General features: G+C 39.1%; 1 protein-coding gene across 9 annotated transcripts in view; it reads left to right on the forward strand.

Annotated features, from left to right (window-relative positions):
- The window catches only part of MYO5A (myosin VA), a 180,912-nt gene that overhangs the window by 149,916 nt on the left and 13,443 nt on the right, over nt 1-17,553 (forward strand). For 3 of the 9 annotated variants that reach the window (XM_024754316.1, XM_024754323.1, XM_024754317.1), the window contains 7 exons: nt 2,174-2,254; nt 4,010-4,208; nt 7,281-7,355; nt 8,777-8,870; nt 14,450-14,596; nt 15,156-15,310; nt 17,096-17,185. In XM_024754316.1, the coding sequence (XP_024610084.1) occupies nt 2,174-2,254; nt 4,010-4,208; nt 7,281-7,355; nt 8,777-8,870; nt 14,450-14,596; nt 15,156-15,310; nt 17,096-17,185 (841 nt within the window). The remainder of the gene's footprint in view (nt 1-2,173; nt 2,255-4,009; nt 4,209-7,280; nt 7,356-8,776; nt 8,871-14,449; nt 14,597-15,155; nt 15,311-17,095; nt 17,186-17,553) is intronic. The other 6 variants (XM_024754322.1, XM_024754320.1, XM_024754321.1 and 3 more) reach the window with 3 other exon arrangements.

The raw sequence follows: 17,553 nt of genomic DNA on the forward strand, positions 1-17,553 counted from the left end.
GCAGGCGGATTCTTAACCACTGCACCACCAGGGAAGCTGCTGAAAGATTTTAAGTAGGAGAATGATATGATGAGATTGGAATTTTAGAAAGCTAGCCCTGGCTTTTATGTTAGAGAATAGATTGTAGTGGAACAAGATTGAGAGCATAAATAACAGTTAAGAGGTTATCACCATAATTGAATGACTGATTATAGTGACTTTGACTTAGTTGGTAACAGTTGGGATTGAAGAAAATGGGACACTTTGAAAGATACATAAGAAGATGGGGTGTGTAGCCTTGCAGTTTGTTGGCTGTGTGGGATGGGGACCATGAAGGGTAACTTTGCAGTGTCTGCTATGGATACTTGGTTGGATATAGTGATGCCAGTTTGTGATCCTGGGTCTGGGATGTGGGGAAGTACAGGAAATGATCAGTAGATTTACAAATATTTAAGGAGGTAGGAAAACATCCAAGGAGAGAAATTCATTAGGCAGTTGAAAATATAGATCTGGAGCAGGAGAGATATGTAGGCTGAGATGTAAATATTGAAGTCATCAGCATGTAATAATACAGTTGAGACCATGCAAATAAATAAACTCTCTAGGGATAGACGGTAGATGGAAAATAGAAGAGCAATGTCTGAAATTTGTTTTATGTAAACATCGTATCAACAAGAGAAGTCTAGGGGCTTCCCTGGTGGCACAGTGGTTAGGAATCCGCCTGCCAATGGAGGGGACATGGGTTCCAGCCCTGGTCTGGGAAGACCCCACATACCACGCAGCAACTAACCCCGTGTGCCACAACTACGGAGCCTGTGCTCTAGAGCCTGTGAGCCACAACAACTGAAGCCCACGCGCCTAGAGCCCGTGCTCTGAAATGGGAGAGGCCACCACAATGAGAAACCCGCGCACCGCAACGAAGAGTAGCCCCTGCTCGCCGCAACTAGGGAAAGCCCGCGTGCAGCAACAAAGACCCAACACAGCCATAAACAAACAAACAAACAAACAAAACAGAAGTCTAGTAGGAGAAGTAAGAACCTGGGCTCTGGAGTCACATAGCCCTGGCCTTCACCACTTGCCAACTGTGCAACCCCTGCAGGTATCTTACGTCAAAGCCTCAGTGTCTTCTTCTGCAGTGTGGCAAATGATATATATTGGGTTACTGGGAGAACTAAATGAAATGATACATGTGGAAGGTTGTAGAATGGTGTCTGACACTTGACAAACAGTCAAAAATATTATTTTTTACCCTCAGTAGAAAAAAACTATAACCAACTCTGTCAGTTTTGTTAATTCTACATACTTTTAATAAAATGTGTCACACTTCTAGTAAAAAAGAAGTTTCCCCAGGTCTTAAAATTAATTTTTGACACAACAAACCTTTTAAAATTGTGTCATAAAAGCTGGGAACTTTGGACATATACTGGCTTATAAGTTACTCCTATAAGAATTTTAAAAAATAATTTTAAAAATACAAAATCAGATTTTATTAAGCTAAAACAAATTCCTACCCAGAAGACTTAAAACTTCATTTTGAAATGAATTATGAAAATTGCCACATGAAGACAGTAGCTGAAATTTTCATTCTATATGTATATGACTATTTTGGTTAGTCTCTAACATAATATGTGACATGTAAGATCACTCTGCTAGCTGAAGTGGGAAGCAGCCACATAGCACAGGGAGATCAGCTCGGTGCTTTGTGACCACCGAGAGGGGTGGGATAGGGTGGGAGGGAGGGAGACACAAGAGGGAAGAGATGTGGCGATATATGTATATGTATAGCTGATTCACTTTGTTATAAAGCAGAAACTAACACACCACTGTAAAGCAATTATACCCCAATAAAGATGTTAAAAAAAAAAAGATCACTCTGTTAGCTGAATAAAATGTTAAAAATAGAACCTCCTTCTTACCTCTTCAGTCATTTATTATTTTGCAGGAAAAGTAGCTCTAGATGTTGATTATTTTGTTTTAATTTCTACACATTTACATGTGATGTTACATGTTACCCATTTTTATAAAAAAATTAACCAAAAATGATTTTTGTGGTAACATCTTAAAGTCATCTGTAATTAATAGAAACAGTCCTGTTGACTTAATAAAATATTGAAATATCACATGCTGCTCTTGACCATCATCATCTCATTACCATCGCTTTGTGTTTTGCATTATTTTTCCTTTTGCATGGAAGATCATCTGCTATGGATGGCCATGAGTTGAATGAGGATGGAGAGCTGTTGCTGGTTTATGAAGGGTTGAAACAAGCCAACAGGTTATATTTGTCTCCTCAAAATGGAATGTTATTAATTTGTTGTTTTTCTTACTAACAGTGGCCTCCGGACTTTAACTTCTGTATTTTTTATTCATTAAGTGTCTTCCTGGGTAAATTTCAGACACTAAAGTTTGTGAATGTCTCACTAAAAGTGGAAGAAATTCCAAACCTCTCAACTGGAGCCCAAGCTACTACTGCAGGAGAGATTAATACCTATTACTTAGTGGTTTCTTGTTTGGAATAATGATCAATTTAAAGGATATATGTGCCTGGGCAACGTGTCTGCATTCTCATATATTATGATCATGCTGCCTAACAGCAGTGTTAAGCAGTGTTAAGTGCACGATTTGGCATTCTGTGTGGTTATTGTGAAATTCCGATTTATGAAACCGCAAGCAAAGAGGGTTTCCTGCATTGCTACAGTTCAAACTAATCACCCTAACTCAACATGTTAAATATGTTTAGGGGAAAGCAAATGAAATTGAAACAGCAGCACCTTTCTAACACAGACACTCATCTCCTCTAGTGAGATTTGTGTCTTAAAATCTCTTAAAAATGCCATTTTAGTGATGAATTTTTTAAAATATTTAATTTTTAATATTTATATTAAATATTAATATATAAATATTTAATTTAAAAATATTTAGACTCTTTGTTCGAGGGGCTTCTACTTATTCTGCTTTGTTCTAATCACAAACCATTGTCATTAACTTTGTGGTGTTATGGATTCAAATCCTTTTGAAATTTTATAATCATTAAAATATTTTTAGTCTGCTGTTAACTGTTTGCTTGCAATGGCATCAGTGTTTCCCAGCATTTGATAACTAAGGGGGTTCGAATAAAAGAACATCTTTGCTTTCTTCATGTTAGTTAATTCCTATCCATAACTTTGTCTTGGCTTTGGAAAAGGGGGTGAATGTAGAAATAGGGGTGCCTGGTGAAGGGAGGATGCCAGTTCGCTCTAGTATCCTCCTGCCCTAGACTACTCACGGCGCAGCTGACTTGTATGTTTGCTCAGAGAAGCAGTAGCTGCTTTGTTGGTGCCACTAATATTGATGTCCTAAAACCATATCTTGTTAGGATTCTGTTACTGATAAGTTTATGGGGAAAGAGAAAATGACAAATTTTATATATATATATATATATGAAATATCAGAGCTATCTGTCTGGATTTGGGTAAATCTGTATGTATTTCAGAGTAGCACTCCAGCGTTTCTGCCCTTCAGAGATAAAAGTAGAAAGTAAAAATGGGACCCTGGTCATACCCTCTGCCTGGAATTAGTAATGCTGAAAGTCTTCAAGGCATATTTAATTAGATGGGGCATTTGTAATCTTGCCCTCCATAGTGCGGTGATTTTGTGACGAAGGTACTAGCCTTGCCAACTTTAATGCTAGTTTGTGAATGTAGTAAGCCAGGTTCTTTAACCTATGTCTTTTAATTGATTGATCAATTTTTAATTGATTGATTGATCATCATTTCCTATGAACCTTTCAAAAGAGCTAAAATTTTCCTGTTTCTAGGGGCCTTTGAGAACTTTGTAGCAGGGTCCACAGTTCAGAAAGACACAAATGTGAGCACATTTGTTTCCATTTCTGGCCCTTGGTTGAGTTCCTAGACTCTAATCAAGTCAGAAGCTACACAGTCACTACAGAGCCCCCGCTTTTCTGCCCTTGCAAGTGAGCATGGAGTCTTGCACCCTTCAGGCAGGGACTCTGGTGTCACCTCCCTTTCCTACTCGTGTGGCTTCTCTGCAGGCTCCTGGAATCCCAGCTGCAGTCGCAGAAGAGGAGCCATGAGAATGAGGCCGAAGCCCTCCGCGGGGAGATCCAGAGCCTGAAGGAGGAGAACAACCGGCAGCAGCAGCTGCTGGCCCAGAACCTGCAGCTGCCCCCAGAGGCCCGCATCGAGGCCAGCCTGCAGCACGAGATCACCCGGCTCACCAACGAGAACCTGGTAAGGGAGGTGCCAGGCCACACTCCTCAGCACGCAGGCCCTAGCCCTGCAGGGCGGCCTTCCTTGCTTTTTGAGCAAAACGTCTTTCCTGACTGGGAAACACTCACTGCCCCACACTTGTTACCCTCTTTCCCTATCAGGGACAGAGTAAGGAAAATAGGACTATGTTGGTAGAAGTGAAAAAGGCGTGTACTCGGGTTGTTTCTCACAGAAGGCTCTGGTGCATCTCAGCATCCTCAGCCCTCACTTGGAGGGTCTGGAAGATATCGGCCGACTGTGTGCTGGGCTTTTGATATCCTCAGGAACTCAGCTTCCTCCACGTCAGCTGCAGCTTCTCTGCCATCGAGGAGGTTATATAGTTGTCACAACCTTTGGTCCCCAAGCACCACTGTGGCCATCCCAGCCCCTGTCTCTAGCAGACAGCGGGGGTTAGAGTTAGGGTCAGGGAAGGCAGTTGGCAGAACCAACGTGGGGCTGTAGGTTGGCCTTGGCTGGAGCTCCAAGGTCAGGGAGGAGGAACGTCAGGATTCAAGTTTATACATTCGTGATTCTTTTTTAGCAGAACTTGGGCAGTGAATGAGGTGATTTTTTTCCCCTTGCCAGATTCTGAGTGCTGGCACAGAGTCCAAGTTTGTTCTTTTTCTCTTTTTTTCTTTCTCTCCTTCTTTCTTTTATAGAAAATATTTTCTAAAATGTTTCTTTCTCAGTCACAAAGTAACTTTTATTACAGATTTATACTTAAGTTTGATAAACATATTTATTAAAGTAAAAGTCATTGAAAAAGTATAATTCCACTTTTTTTTTTTTTTTGGCACCACATGGTTTGTGGGATCTCAGTTCCTCAGTTACCCGACCAGGGAACTCCCAATGCCATATTTCTATATAAAATCTATATTGTAGTGTCAGTCTGGTTTTGAGAAAAGCTGTTTAGGGCTAGTGGTAATTTGTTTCTGTTTTGGGTTATTTTTAATTAATTAATTTGTTTGTTTATTTATTTATTTATTTTTGGCTGTGTTGGGTCTTCGTTGCGGTGTGCAGGCTTCTCATTGTGGTGGTGGCTTCTCCCGTTATGGAGCATGGGCTCTAGGCGTGAGGGTTTCAGTAGTTGTGGCACATGGGCTCAGTAGTTGTGGTTCACGGGCTCTAGAGCACAGGCTTAGTAGTTGTGGCACATGGGCTTAGTTGCTTTGTGGCATGTGGGATCTTCCTGGACCAAGGCTCGAACCTGTGTCCCCTGCATTGGCAGGCAGATTCCCAACCACTTCGCCACCAGGGAAGTGCTGTTTCTGTTTCTTCAATTCAGGGTTTTAATGAGCTGTACTAAAATAGTTTGGATTTTCTCTGAAGATTTAACAATCTGAATTATCCCTCCATTATTTCATTAGTGATCATTTACATTACAAATAGTTTTCTGGTGTCATCTATTCAACCATCTTTTATATTAGTTTGAAGCAAAACTCAAAGGTATGGGACTTCCCTGGTGGCGCAGTGGTTAAGAATCCACCTGCCAATGCAGGGGACACGGGCTCAAGCCCTGGTCTGGGAAAATCCCACATGCCGCAGAGCAACTAAGCCCGTGTGCCACAGCTACTGAGCCTGTGCTCTAGAACCCAAGAGCCACAACTCCTGAGCCCACGTGCCACAGGTACTGAAGCCCGCGCACCTAGAGCCTGTGCTTCGCAACAAGAGAAGCCACCACAATGAGAAGCCAGCACACCGCAGTGAAGAGTAGCCCCCCTCACTGCAACTAGAGAAAGCCCACGCACAGCAAGGAAGACCCAATGCAGCCTAATTAATTAATCTAAAAAAAAAAAAAAAAAGCTCAAAGGTATTCTTTTTCCAGTCTGTGCTTCCCTCTGAGGACAGCTTGCTGGTGAGGCTACATTGTAGGAATGGGAAAGGTGGGTGAGGGCAGAGTTTGGACTCTTTCCAAAGGGCCTGAAATATCACTAATTTGTGGGGGAAGGTCTTCTGAATCATGGAATATTTCTGAGATGTCATTTTATTACTCACAAATATATTGTTGCTTAAATTAAACTAACAATGCTTTATTGCCTAAGAATTGATACACTAAATAATATAATAATAATTGATCAGCATATAAATTCTGTGCTTTTTAAATGATTATCTTAAAATACAAGGTGAAACCATGAAATAAAGATGAATCTGGGTGGTAGATTCTCAGAGTTTTTTCACTAAGCTGGTTAAGCATTTCCCTTTCAACCTTATGCACAGTATTACTTTTCTTCTCAATTTTTAATAGCTAATACAAACATAAACTAAGCCCTCAAATTCTCAACTGGTAGAATCTAGTTAACGAGTTTGAATTTTAGGACAACCCTTCGTAGGTCAGCTGCTTCTGCCTCGCTGACTACTTATTCAGGAGAGTGGATTCAAACTTACAGATAGGGGATGATGTACTTTTTCACAATCATTATAGTGTCTCAATCTTAACTGTGCATTTCTTTAGGAAACACTTGGGCAGATATGAAAGCAGCAGTGGGCCTAGGCTTAGTGTTCTGAGAAACTACCCTGCAAATCCTTCCGACCCACCTTCCCCCCAACACAATCACAGAAATGGTTTTTCTCCCTCCTCTAGTGGACAAGCGTCACAGGCCACCCGCAAGCTGCCTTTCAGGGAAGGAAGGCACACAGCTTCTCATCAGTCTTTCCAACGTCAAACAAGAGCTCCAACTTTGCCATTATTCTCACTTTTGTTTTAAGGGAATTCCCCACTCTTGCCACTGCTACTGGCAGCAAAGAAAGTGCAGCAACTTGTGAGCAGGTCTGAGAATTGAAATAACAGCCTTATCTGGGGAATATGGACCACAGCTCTGTTTACCTGCTAACATAGCCTGTTTCCTCTGAGCATGTGAAAATATATTTGTGTATATATAATCAGAATCATCTGTACTAGAAAAATTAGAGGGCAATGGCAGGTGACAAATCAGAGCCTTTTGAGTATACGTGGTTTCATTATTTGTGTTTTAAAATATTTTAAAATTGATTTTGCTGAGAGGTAGCATTCCCCTCACAGAGAAAAACAAATGTCCATTGTGCCTGTTTTTTCAGTATTTTGAGGAATTATATGCAGATGATCCTAAGAAGTATCAATCATATCGGATTTCACTTTACAAACGGATGATTGTATGTAAACTCAGAGTGCTTCTCTGTCGTCTTCCCTGCTAATTCTAGCCCTCTGTAACTGAAGAGCACACCGCTGCCTGCCCCGCCCCAGGAAGTCTCTTCAAAAACTGTCACAAAACCTTTCTCCCCACAGCTGTCTGTTACCCAGTGATGTTGCCTCTATCAATGTCCTGCGTCCATTGTCACCTTCAGTTTGTTATTAACACTAGGCTTACAGTGTGATGGAAGCAAAATTTGAAAGATAAAGTAAAATCCAAGAAACAACTGAACGCTTTGAAATGTTAGCAACTGTTCCTTTTGAATCATTGATCTAGTATCTAAATCAGCCTTGTCTAAACTAAACTGGAAAATGAATGAATATTTGTATTTATAAAAGCTTTTCTAATCCATAACCTGAATAACAACCACAGACTTATTAAATCACTGATTTATTTCCCTTCCAAGTTCCTAGTCTGCTGTTGTCCACTTTCCTTCTTAATTATCGATCTTTTAATTATGCCGGTCATTTGAAATAATTCTTGATTAGAGAGCCAATTATCACAGTTTTTTTAACCCCCCACCTTTGAACAAACTGCTTTTGTTTTCTCTTTTTGCATAAACCATGTGGAATTATCCCTTTTTCTCTATAAACAAACTTATATCACCTGGGAGATTTTTATGGGAATGTTATCCAACCTGCCACTTGGTCTGCAGACCACTCTATCCTGTTTTCTGTCGTTATTTATTTTTTTTAAACATCTTTATTGGAGTATAATTGCTTCACAATGGTGTGTTAGTTTGTGCTTTATAGCAAAGTGAATCAGCTATACATATACATACATCCCCATATCTCCTCCCTCTTGCATCTCCCTCCCACTCTCCCTATCCCACCTCACTGTCGTTATTTTTTAACTTACCTTTTAATTCCCAAAACTTCTTAACTTTTCTTAAGTTACAGGACTAGTTTTAGCCTCTCCAAAGGGCGGGACTCATAGAGACAGTGCTTCACACACATAGGTGTTAATCAAAAGCCCCTAAGTTCAACCATCCTTAAAACTTCCCAAAAAACTGTGTGCATTCATCAGAATTTACTTTGCCTGTTCCCCGTTTAAAAGAAAAACTTGCTACTGGAATAGCAGTACATTTTATGAGCATTTTAATTGTTGTGGAGTCTACTGGAAAAGACTCCACAGTGAGCCTGCTGTCCATCACGCTGTAAAGGAGTTTACTGCCTTGTATATTTTAACATTTGGCTTTTATTATAGCTGCATTTCCCATTGCCTGCCAGTTTTAGCCAGGTGGGGCTCCACCCATGAGCTTTCATGGAGCTTTTATGTAAAACTAACAAGTGCTGTTTCTGTAATTTTGTGTCTGCTCTCCTTCTGTGCATTTTAGAAGGTTTATTTTGGTCTTTCTGTTCTATTTCTCATTTTGATCTTTAGGATTTGATGGAACAACTCGAAAAACAAGATAAGACTGTCCGGAAACTGAAAAAACAACTGAAAGTATTTGCCAAAAAAATTGGTGAACTAGAAGGTATTTAAACATGTTTCTGTGACAGTTGCTGAACCTTGGTTTTATATGCAATACTAGTGGCTTAAAAGGTTTTTGTGTGAATATTAGGGACAATAACAAAAATGACGTTCAGCAAGCCTGGCCTCCGTGGAGTGGAAATTTTCATTACTAGGTGGGCGAAAATGTTCTTTCCGTGGTAGTAATAATTTACAAAGAGAGAATTCATTCAGCAAACATCTAATGACCGTCTTCTGTAGACCAGGCACTATGCTAGGCAGTATTGCATAGTGGTTAAAAGCATGGATTCTGTAGCTAAGCTTCTTGGGTTTAAATACTGCCTCTTCCACTATTAGTCATCTGATATTGGGCAAGTTACTGAACCTCTCTATGCCTCAGTGTTCCCACCTGTTAAATGGGAATGATAATGGTGTCTACCTGACACGGTTTGTAAGGGTTAAATTAATTAATATGTGGAATGCATTTGGTATATTTCCTGACACACAGTAAATCCTATATACAACTTATTTTTATTACTGTTATTCTTAGTATTAGGGATACTAAGATGAGTAAGACAGAGTCTGTGTCCTCAAAGAACTTACATCTAATGGAGAACAAAAAGAGAAGTAAATAAGAAAAAAAAGAATTATGATTATAAAGAAATAAGATTTTAGAAAACATCTCATGATTTATATATGATGATGGGAAAACACCTTGAGAAGTGATCAAATATCGGTTATTATTATATACAAATGATTCTTGTCTTGTGGGTTAGTGTTTGTTCCTTCAGTAAGTAGGTGCCAGGGATGTAGCAGTGAACAGGGCTAAAGCCACACTCTCAGCTTAGTCCAGCAATGATCTCATTGTTCAAGAGATTCTGAGACCCTCTTTGGAATTGCCTTCAGACCTATGCAGGCTATTACCATTTTGACCCATCTATTACCATTTGACCCATCTATTCTGTCATTGTCACTCTGAATAATTCTTGCTCTGCTCAAAGGGTGAAGATTCCCCATCACTGGGAATGTCCAAAAGAATCTACCATGATTAACTGTGTGGCTCTCATTCCTCCAACGTGCCAGGCCTGTCGTAACTGTTCCATCTGTTTGATCTTTTTGCTTCTCTTAGTCAAGTCCTGCTTATCCTTTGAGACCAGAGTTATATGTCACATGCTCAAGAGCAGCCTTTCCTGATCACACAGGTAGACCCTACGGCTCTACCCTCTGTGTACCGCAATTTGCCTCCCATCTTTTGTGGTTTTCACTGTCATATTTTTAGCAGTTTTTCTGTTTGAATTACTGCCTTCCTCAATGGACTATGAACTTCCTGAGCATGGTGACCACCTCTTATTTCCTCTTGTTTTCACGGTACCTAGTATATTGTCTGACCTGTCATAATCATTCCAGTTATTAAAATTTTGAACCTCTGAATTACAGACCCAGACTATATGTCTGTTGGTGGAACTTTAAAAATCTTTATTCAGGGCTTCCCTGGTGGCGCAGTGGTTGAGAGTCCACCTGCCGATGCAGGGGACGCGGGTTCGTGCCCCGGTCCGGGAGGATCCCACGTGCCGCGGAGCAGCTGGGCCCGTGAGCCATGGCCGCTGAGCCTGCGCGTCCGGAGCCTGTGCTCCGCAACGGGAGAGGCCACAGCAGATACCTAGTATATTGTCTGACCTGTCATAATCATTCCAGTTATTAAAATTTTGAACCTCTGAATTACAGACCCAGACTATATGTCTGTTGGCGGAACTTTAAAAATCTTTATTCAGGGCTTCCCTGGTGGCGCAGTGGTTGAGAGTCCCCCTGCCGATGCAGGGGACGCGGGTTCGTGCCCCGGTCCGGGAGGATCCCACGTGCCGCGGAGCAGCTGGGCCCGTGAGCCATGGCCGCTGAGCCTGCGCGTCCGGAGCCTGTGCTCCGCAACGGGAGAGGCCACAGCAGTGAGAGGCCCGCGTACTGCAAAAAAAAAAAAAAAATCTTTATTCAGAGAACCTTTCTGCACTTAACTCTGCATTAATTATATCATGAGATGATAATTAGACAGCAGAGTATCCGCTTGAACGAAACTGATTTTAAGGGTATTAACTTGTAAGATTATTTTTTAAGCTCCTAATCGTTTCTTTACCATATGTTAGTAACTTTTGATAAATAGAAAAGCCATTTATTATTTTACATTTTTACTTAGCTTTCTTTGATATGTATATTTTACTTAAAGAGAAAGCTTAGAGCAATTTTAAGCCATTATCAATCAGAATTCAACCTCATCAGTGAAACTGTCCTGCCAGCTATATTCTTAAATCTATAAGTACATTTGAGACGGCAATTCATAGATTAAACAAAAAAAGTCATTATGATATTCTTAAGAAAAGTTGAGTTACCTAATACATATGTACAGAATAAGATGAAATAGATTTATGTGACGTGAGCGTTTGCTGAGTGCAGTGTACCTCCCCTCCCCAAGGCAGAGAAGAAAGACAACACGCTTTTCCAACACCTTTCCCTCCTGTCCCCTTATCCCCACAGTGTACAGAAAACACTGATAACCTTGTACAGCAAAGCACCTGCTAATATCTACAAGTTTTCTTATATTTTTCTAAATATAATATACTTAAATGCTTCTGGTTTAAAATAGCAAGACTCTTACCTCTTCCTATGGGCTACACTTAATTAAGGAGACATTTTTAGAAGCCAGGGAAGACTTTTTAAATGCCAACATACATAATTTTTAGCAGAAATTATATGGCTAAATTGAGAATGTTTCAAAATTTGATATGCTTTATGCTGTATTTTAATCCAGGAGTGGGTGTTCCATCTCAATTTTCATAGAGTCGGGGAATTTAGACCTAAAAGAATTCTAGAAGTCAGTTAATTATTTCATAGGAGAACAGAGCTGAGGCCCAGAAACCATAAGGGACTTCCAAAGTCTCAGCCACTTAGTGGCCAAAATGAGACTAGAACCCAAGCCTTCTGAAGAGCACTGACTTCTTTGTGTCATATTTTCCAACAGACCCTCTCTACTTATAATAATTCATTTGACTCTCAGTTAAACCTGAGATCAAGATCTTCCCTGTACCAAAGTGAGGGAAGGAAAAAAAATTTTCCAATTTCCTTTCTATTTCTAGGACAAAAAGGTTCAGGAATGTTTTTCTCTCAAGCATAAAGAATCTATTATACTTGAAAATGGAAATAGATGTTGCTTCAGATCTTCCTAGAAGATTGCTGTATTAGATGGAGCATTCGACTAAATGACCCCCAAGGTCCCCTGAGTCTCTTAAAAACTGGGTGGTATTCTGGCTTCTCTCTTTCAGGCTTTATATTTTCCTGATACTACGTAAGGGTTGACATTTTAATTATATGATTATTTTAATTATATGATTTGTTAAATAAATCAAGGTCATGTTGAGCTGACATCTATATTTTACCTGTGAGTTTTTGTGAAGACTCTAATCTCTGGGAAGAATTCAAAGACAGTAAAATTTTAATGAAAGTATGGCAAATTTTATCTCTGACATTTTTGTACAGAACCAAAAATATCTTCATTAGAGATTTTGCAAAAGGAAAGTGAAGCTTTCTTTTAAAACGTAATATCTCTTAGTTAAAATATTCACCATATTCATAAATTCTGTGGTGCACAATTTTTCATATTTTAACATCTCTGAAATTAGGATGTATCTTACAGAAGTTGATGGGTTTTAGTTTAACTGGCAATATTTTTCCTTCTTTAGTGTTATATAAAATAATACTATATGTCATAATCAGTGGCACCTTAGATATGATAAAATCAGTAGGTTTAAAACATTCTTTTTGAGTTATACAGAGTCCAAATGTGTGCATTTATTGATAAACTTAGTATGTTGAATCTGTTTTCTCCCAGTTTCCCCTCATTGAACTGTTTCTGTGGCTTAAAGCAACCAGTAACATAGATGGCAGGGATCTTATTATTTTGTTTTACATGCAGAATATATACAGGAGCTGTGAAGGTCACAGCTGTGTACTGATCCTGAGATCCTCATGCTGTTGTGTTTAAACTAATTCCAGAAATAACTTATGTAAAACTAAATAGTTTGAATCTCCTATCTCTTGTAGAGAGGCATACAAGGCATTCAGTTAGTCCTGCGGTTTTGGACTGCATCATGCATATGAAATGCTAGGTTATGGGAGGTGGCCACAGCCCTGATTTGTCCAATCACAGTATGATCGCTCTTTAGATATCATAACGTTGGTGGATGGTGGTGATTTTCAGCGCTGATAGTCCCGGTGTGTGATGCTGCGGCATAAGGTGGACGAGGTGTCACCAGGCTCTGTGCCACATGAGCAAGAGCACTGGCAGGTATTGGTGTTCTCTGTGATAACCTCATGCTGTGGAACTGGCTTCCCAGAACTAACACCGGAAGTTGCCCAGAGTGACAGGAGAAGCATGGCTGATACCTTGTGGAGTCAGCAAGATTAAACTTTCTAATGCATCTGATCTGCGTTTTGTTTGTTTGCCAGCAGTCTCTGAACTCAAACTTAAGCTAAACCCAAATAGATTTCTTTTTTTTTTTTTAACATCTTTATTGGAGTATAATTGCTTTACAATGTTGTGTTGGTTTCTGCTGTATAACACTAAATAGATTTCTTAACTGCCCCCCTTCCTGTAGATAAGAGAATTAAAAATCTTACTAGCATATAGCTCCACAAACACCATCATAACTCAAGTTTCCCTTTACCTTCCCTTGAATTTCCCAGTCAATTCTCAATTTTGAGATGAAATTGGAGACTTTTTCTTAACTCTCAGTTTTTCTCTGGCAGCTGCCATCAACAGTGGTGATCATTTTTAACATCTGAAAGGGTTGTTAGCCAGCGGTTGTACTTTAGTGGTTGCAGCTTTGTGGTGGGACTTTTAGCACTTTACTAAAAACAAACAAACAAAAAGTGAATAATATTTAGGAAATCATATTAAATACAGGTTGTTTTATCTGCTCATGATTTCTTTGGGAGTGAGGGGTGACAGAACATTAAGCCTTTTCCTTATGGAGGCTTTGTGAGAAATAATACATTTCATATCAACTAGTGTGAAGAAACTCCGTTCTACCAGCTATCTTGATGTGGTTTGAACTGATTGCAATGGTACATTTAAAGTAAATGTTCTTTTTCTTTAATGACCAGATTCATAGAGCTAAAGGTAAAGGGGAATCTTTTATAGTCTGGCTGCCTCTTTGTAGAATATTGTTTTTTCCTTCTGTAAATTAAAGTCGAAATATATTTAGATATTTATGATTGATACTGGTTAGTTAACTAAGAAGTTAAACCACTTACTTTGGAGACATTTAATCTTATTACAAAGTAAACCTTATTACAAAAAAAAATGCTTTTGAATCTAGTAAGATTCTTTGGTGTTCATAGTAGCCAAGCACTAGTGGTTGTTAGAGTGACATTACGGTATAATTTTATCATCTATCCACCCAGTTTTACCAGAAAAAATACTGAAAGAAGGGACAATTAAGTGGTAAATATGGCAAACTTCTGTTGTTATAGAGTTTACTTAAAATTATAGGAACATGGAAACCTCTCATCTTTTCTACCTGGAAGACATTTTTCTTCTTTTTGTTTCTGATGAAGTGGGCCAAATGGAGAACATATCCCCAGGACAGATCATTGATGAGCCCATTCGTCCAGTCAACATTCCCAGAAAAGAAAAGGATTTCCAAGGAATGCTGGAATACAAGAAGGAGGATGAGCAAAAACTTGTTAAGAACTTGATTCTGGGCAAGTATTTCCTGCGTGAGATAAAAGGTCTTTCTGGTACATGTGTCGGTGGTGGGAAAGGCTAGTCACTCATTTATTAAATATTCACACTGGTTTCTTTAGTCATCCTTGACTGCTGTGCGTATAGTGCTGTAGCAGCATCCTGACCACATCATGGATGTCAGTCACACTGCAGGGACACTTGGTAGGACCCACCTAACTCCTGGAAGAGCAGGTTCCATAGGGAATGAAGAGTTTAGTTTGGGATGGGCTTAGCTTGACATGCCTGAGCAGAGATGTCAAAAGCCACTTGATACACGAGCCTAGAATTCAAAGGAAAAGTCAGGGCAGGAGTTAGACATTTGGGAGTTGTTGTATAAGCAGCTAAGATTCACATGTTCCTACCCTCAAGAATTTCTCCACTTAGTCAGCCTTTAAAATATGCTTTTTTAAAAACACGACCTATTTACCCTGAATGATTGAACTCTTACTTGAGAGCTGTGCTTTTGTATCTCAAAAAGCATTCCTCGTGAAGACTTTCAAAGTTATATAAGATTATTTTTCCTCTTTTCTTTTTTAGAACTGAAGCCACGTGGTGTAGCAGTCAATTTGATTCCAGGGTTACCAGCGTATATCCTGTTTATGTGTGTTCGACACGCTGACTACCTGAATGATGATCAGAAAGTAAGGTCGTTGCTAACATCAACAATAAACAGCATCAAAAAAGTATTAAAGGTCAGTTCATGTTCAACAAAATTCTCATAATGAATATGAATGATGACAGAGTCTGCACAGAGGTATTTTTCCTTCCTTAGACTTGAGCTAAGTTTCCAGTTATGACCACTTTCTAGTCTTAATCTATACCTTCCATTGTAGGAAACATTCATTCTGTAAAGTGTCTATGTGCCTTCTTTCAAAACAGGGCTCAGGTTGAACAGTAATCAAAATTAAGTCAATATACTTGATTGTGAAGCAAATTCAGTTTCGTCATAGAAGTTTTCTGCTTTGAGGTCTTAGAAGTAAATTAAAAATACCTAGTGAAGTTCATATATACAGGGAATATGATGCTATAGTTAAAATAGGTATTAAGTAAGTTTAGTAATACCTAGCCCATTCATATAAAAAGATGTTTGATAAAACATTTAAAATTCTCTTCTGACTTTTCTTCCCATTATTCTCCAGCTCATCTCATAATTTTCCTTGTTACCTTAAATGCCTGGTTCCATGTGAGAAGCAACACACAGATACTAGTCAGAGAGGAAAGACTTGGAAAAGGCAGCAAAGTTACATAATAGAACAGAAAGCCCTGCATAACTCAGTAATCACTGAGTCACTTGCGTGATCATCCTCTTGACAATCTAGAAAAACAGTGAACATTATTCTTAGTTTTAACCATTTTTCAGTTCTGTGGCATTAAGTACATTCATACTGTTGTATAACCATCACCACCATCATCTCCAGAACTTTTTCATCTTCCCCATCTGAAACTCTGTACCCATTAAACACACCCTCCCCCAGCCCCTGGTCATAACTTTTAATGCCGGTTCTCAGTCCCTCCTGCACAGATAGTCTATGTGGTTACTTTCTACAGTGCTTACTAAAGTGTGGAGTTTCTGAATATTTAACATTCAAACATTGATGAATGTCTTCTGAATGTAACTCATTTAATTTTTGGTGTATTGATGCTGTATTACATTTGGATAGACTACGAGTTTTACTACTTCTTAAGTCAACTCCTACAAAGACAACAAAGCCAAATTGTAAAGTTTTCTCCCTCTCATCTTACTTGCAAGATGAGAAAATTTGGATAAATTCTTCCAAATTTATCTAATTTGACTAATTATTGTACCAAATTGTTTAAAGATTAAAAAGGAGTAGATACTTGAACACAGCACCCTTTTGATACCATTTTAAATGGATGTGCATTTGTTTCACATCCTTTTTTAAACTGAAGTGTATTTGTCGTGTGTCCCTGGTTTGATTTCGCAGAGGTGGTTTGACACGTGGCCCACACCTGATGAAGAGCCAAACTCTCCACTGCTCTGCACAGGGCTTCCTCCATTCCATTTCTGATTAGCTCCCCAGAAATTTTATCTTATCATTGACAAGATTTTTAACCTAATCTGGGTTTCAGTGCTTCACAGTATTTGTAATTCCCTTTTGTGCCTTTAGTCCTCTCTGATTCCCTTCAGTAACCCTCAGGGAAGTGAGTTTGGGTAAGCTGTGGCTTGGTGAATTGTTTTCTGCTTAAAGGGACTGCTAAGCGAATATCAATTGCATGACCAGGCATCATTTTCTAATGGCATTTTCTAATTGCCAAGCAAAGTAACAAACAACCAGTGAACCCAGTGGTTGAAATTCTCTAGCAACGATATGAGGCTTTACAACTGCAATGTGATTTATTTTTATAACTGTTGTTAATGGTGAGTGAAGGAAATGGGCCTTCTGGTATCTGTTTGGTTTTCTCAGGCTATTATTTCCCTAAGGAAAAAGCTAATTTAGGCTTATTCTCTCTTTCAGAAAAGAGGTGATGATTTTGAAACTGTCTCCTTCTGGCTTTCTAACACATGCCGATTTTTGCACTGTTTGAAGCAGTACAGTGGAGAAGAGGTGAGAAAGCCTTGATCACAAAACCAGCATGCTATACTTTCTCTGACCTTTTTAAGGAAAAAAATTTAAAGCACAAACTATTTAGCCATTTGTTAATTTAGAAACCTGAATTCAGAGGTGGCTTGGAAGTTCATAGCTTTGTTTGGTGTTCATTATTTACAAAACTGACTTGGGAAGTGACGTAGTTTCTTCCCTCGGAGAGTTTGTATTATGAGAAAGCACAGCAGAAATAAAATGAGCATTGGTCATTGAATGGTTATCGCACTGAAACTTTTTGTTAAGATGTGAAAATGGGCTTTTCAAGGACTGATGTAGGAATATTGAGCTATTTAAAGAAATTAATCCATTTTGGCTTGTGTAATACATTA

This window comes from Neophocaena asiaeorientalis, unplaced genomic scaffold (genome assembly GCF_003031525.2).
Source record: "Neophocaena asiaeorientalis asiaeorientalis breed wild unplaced genomic scaffold, Neophocaena_asiaeorientalis_V1.1 scaffold391, whole genome shotgun sequence".
NCBI classification, from domain to species: domain Eukaryota; kingdom Metazoa; phylum Chordata; class Mammalia; order Artiodactyla; family Phocoenidae; genus Neophocaena; species Neophocaena asiaeorientalis.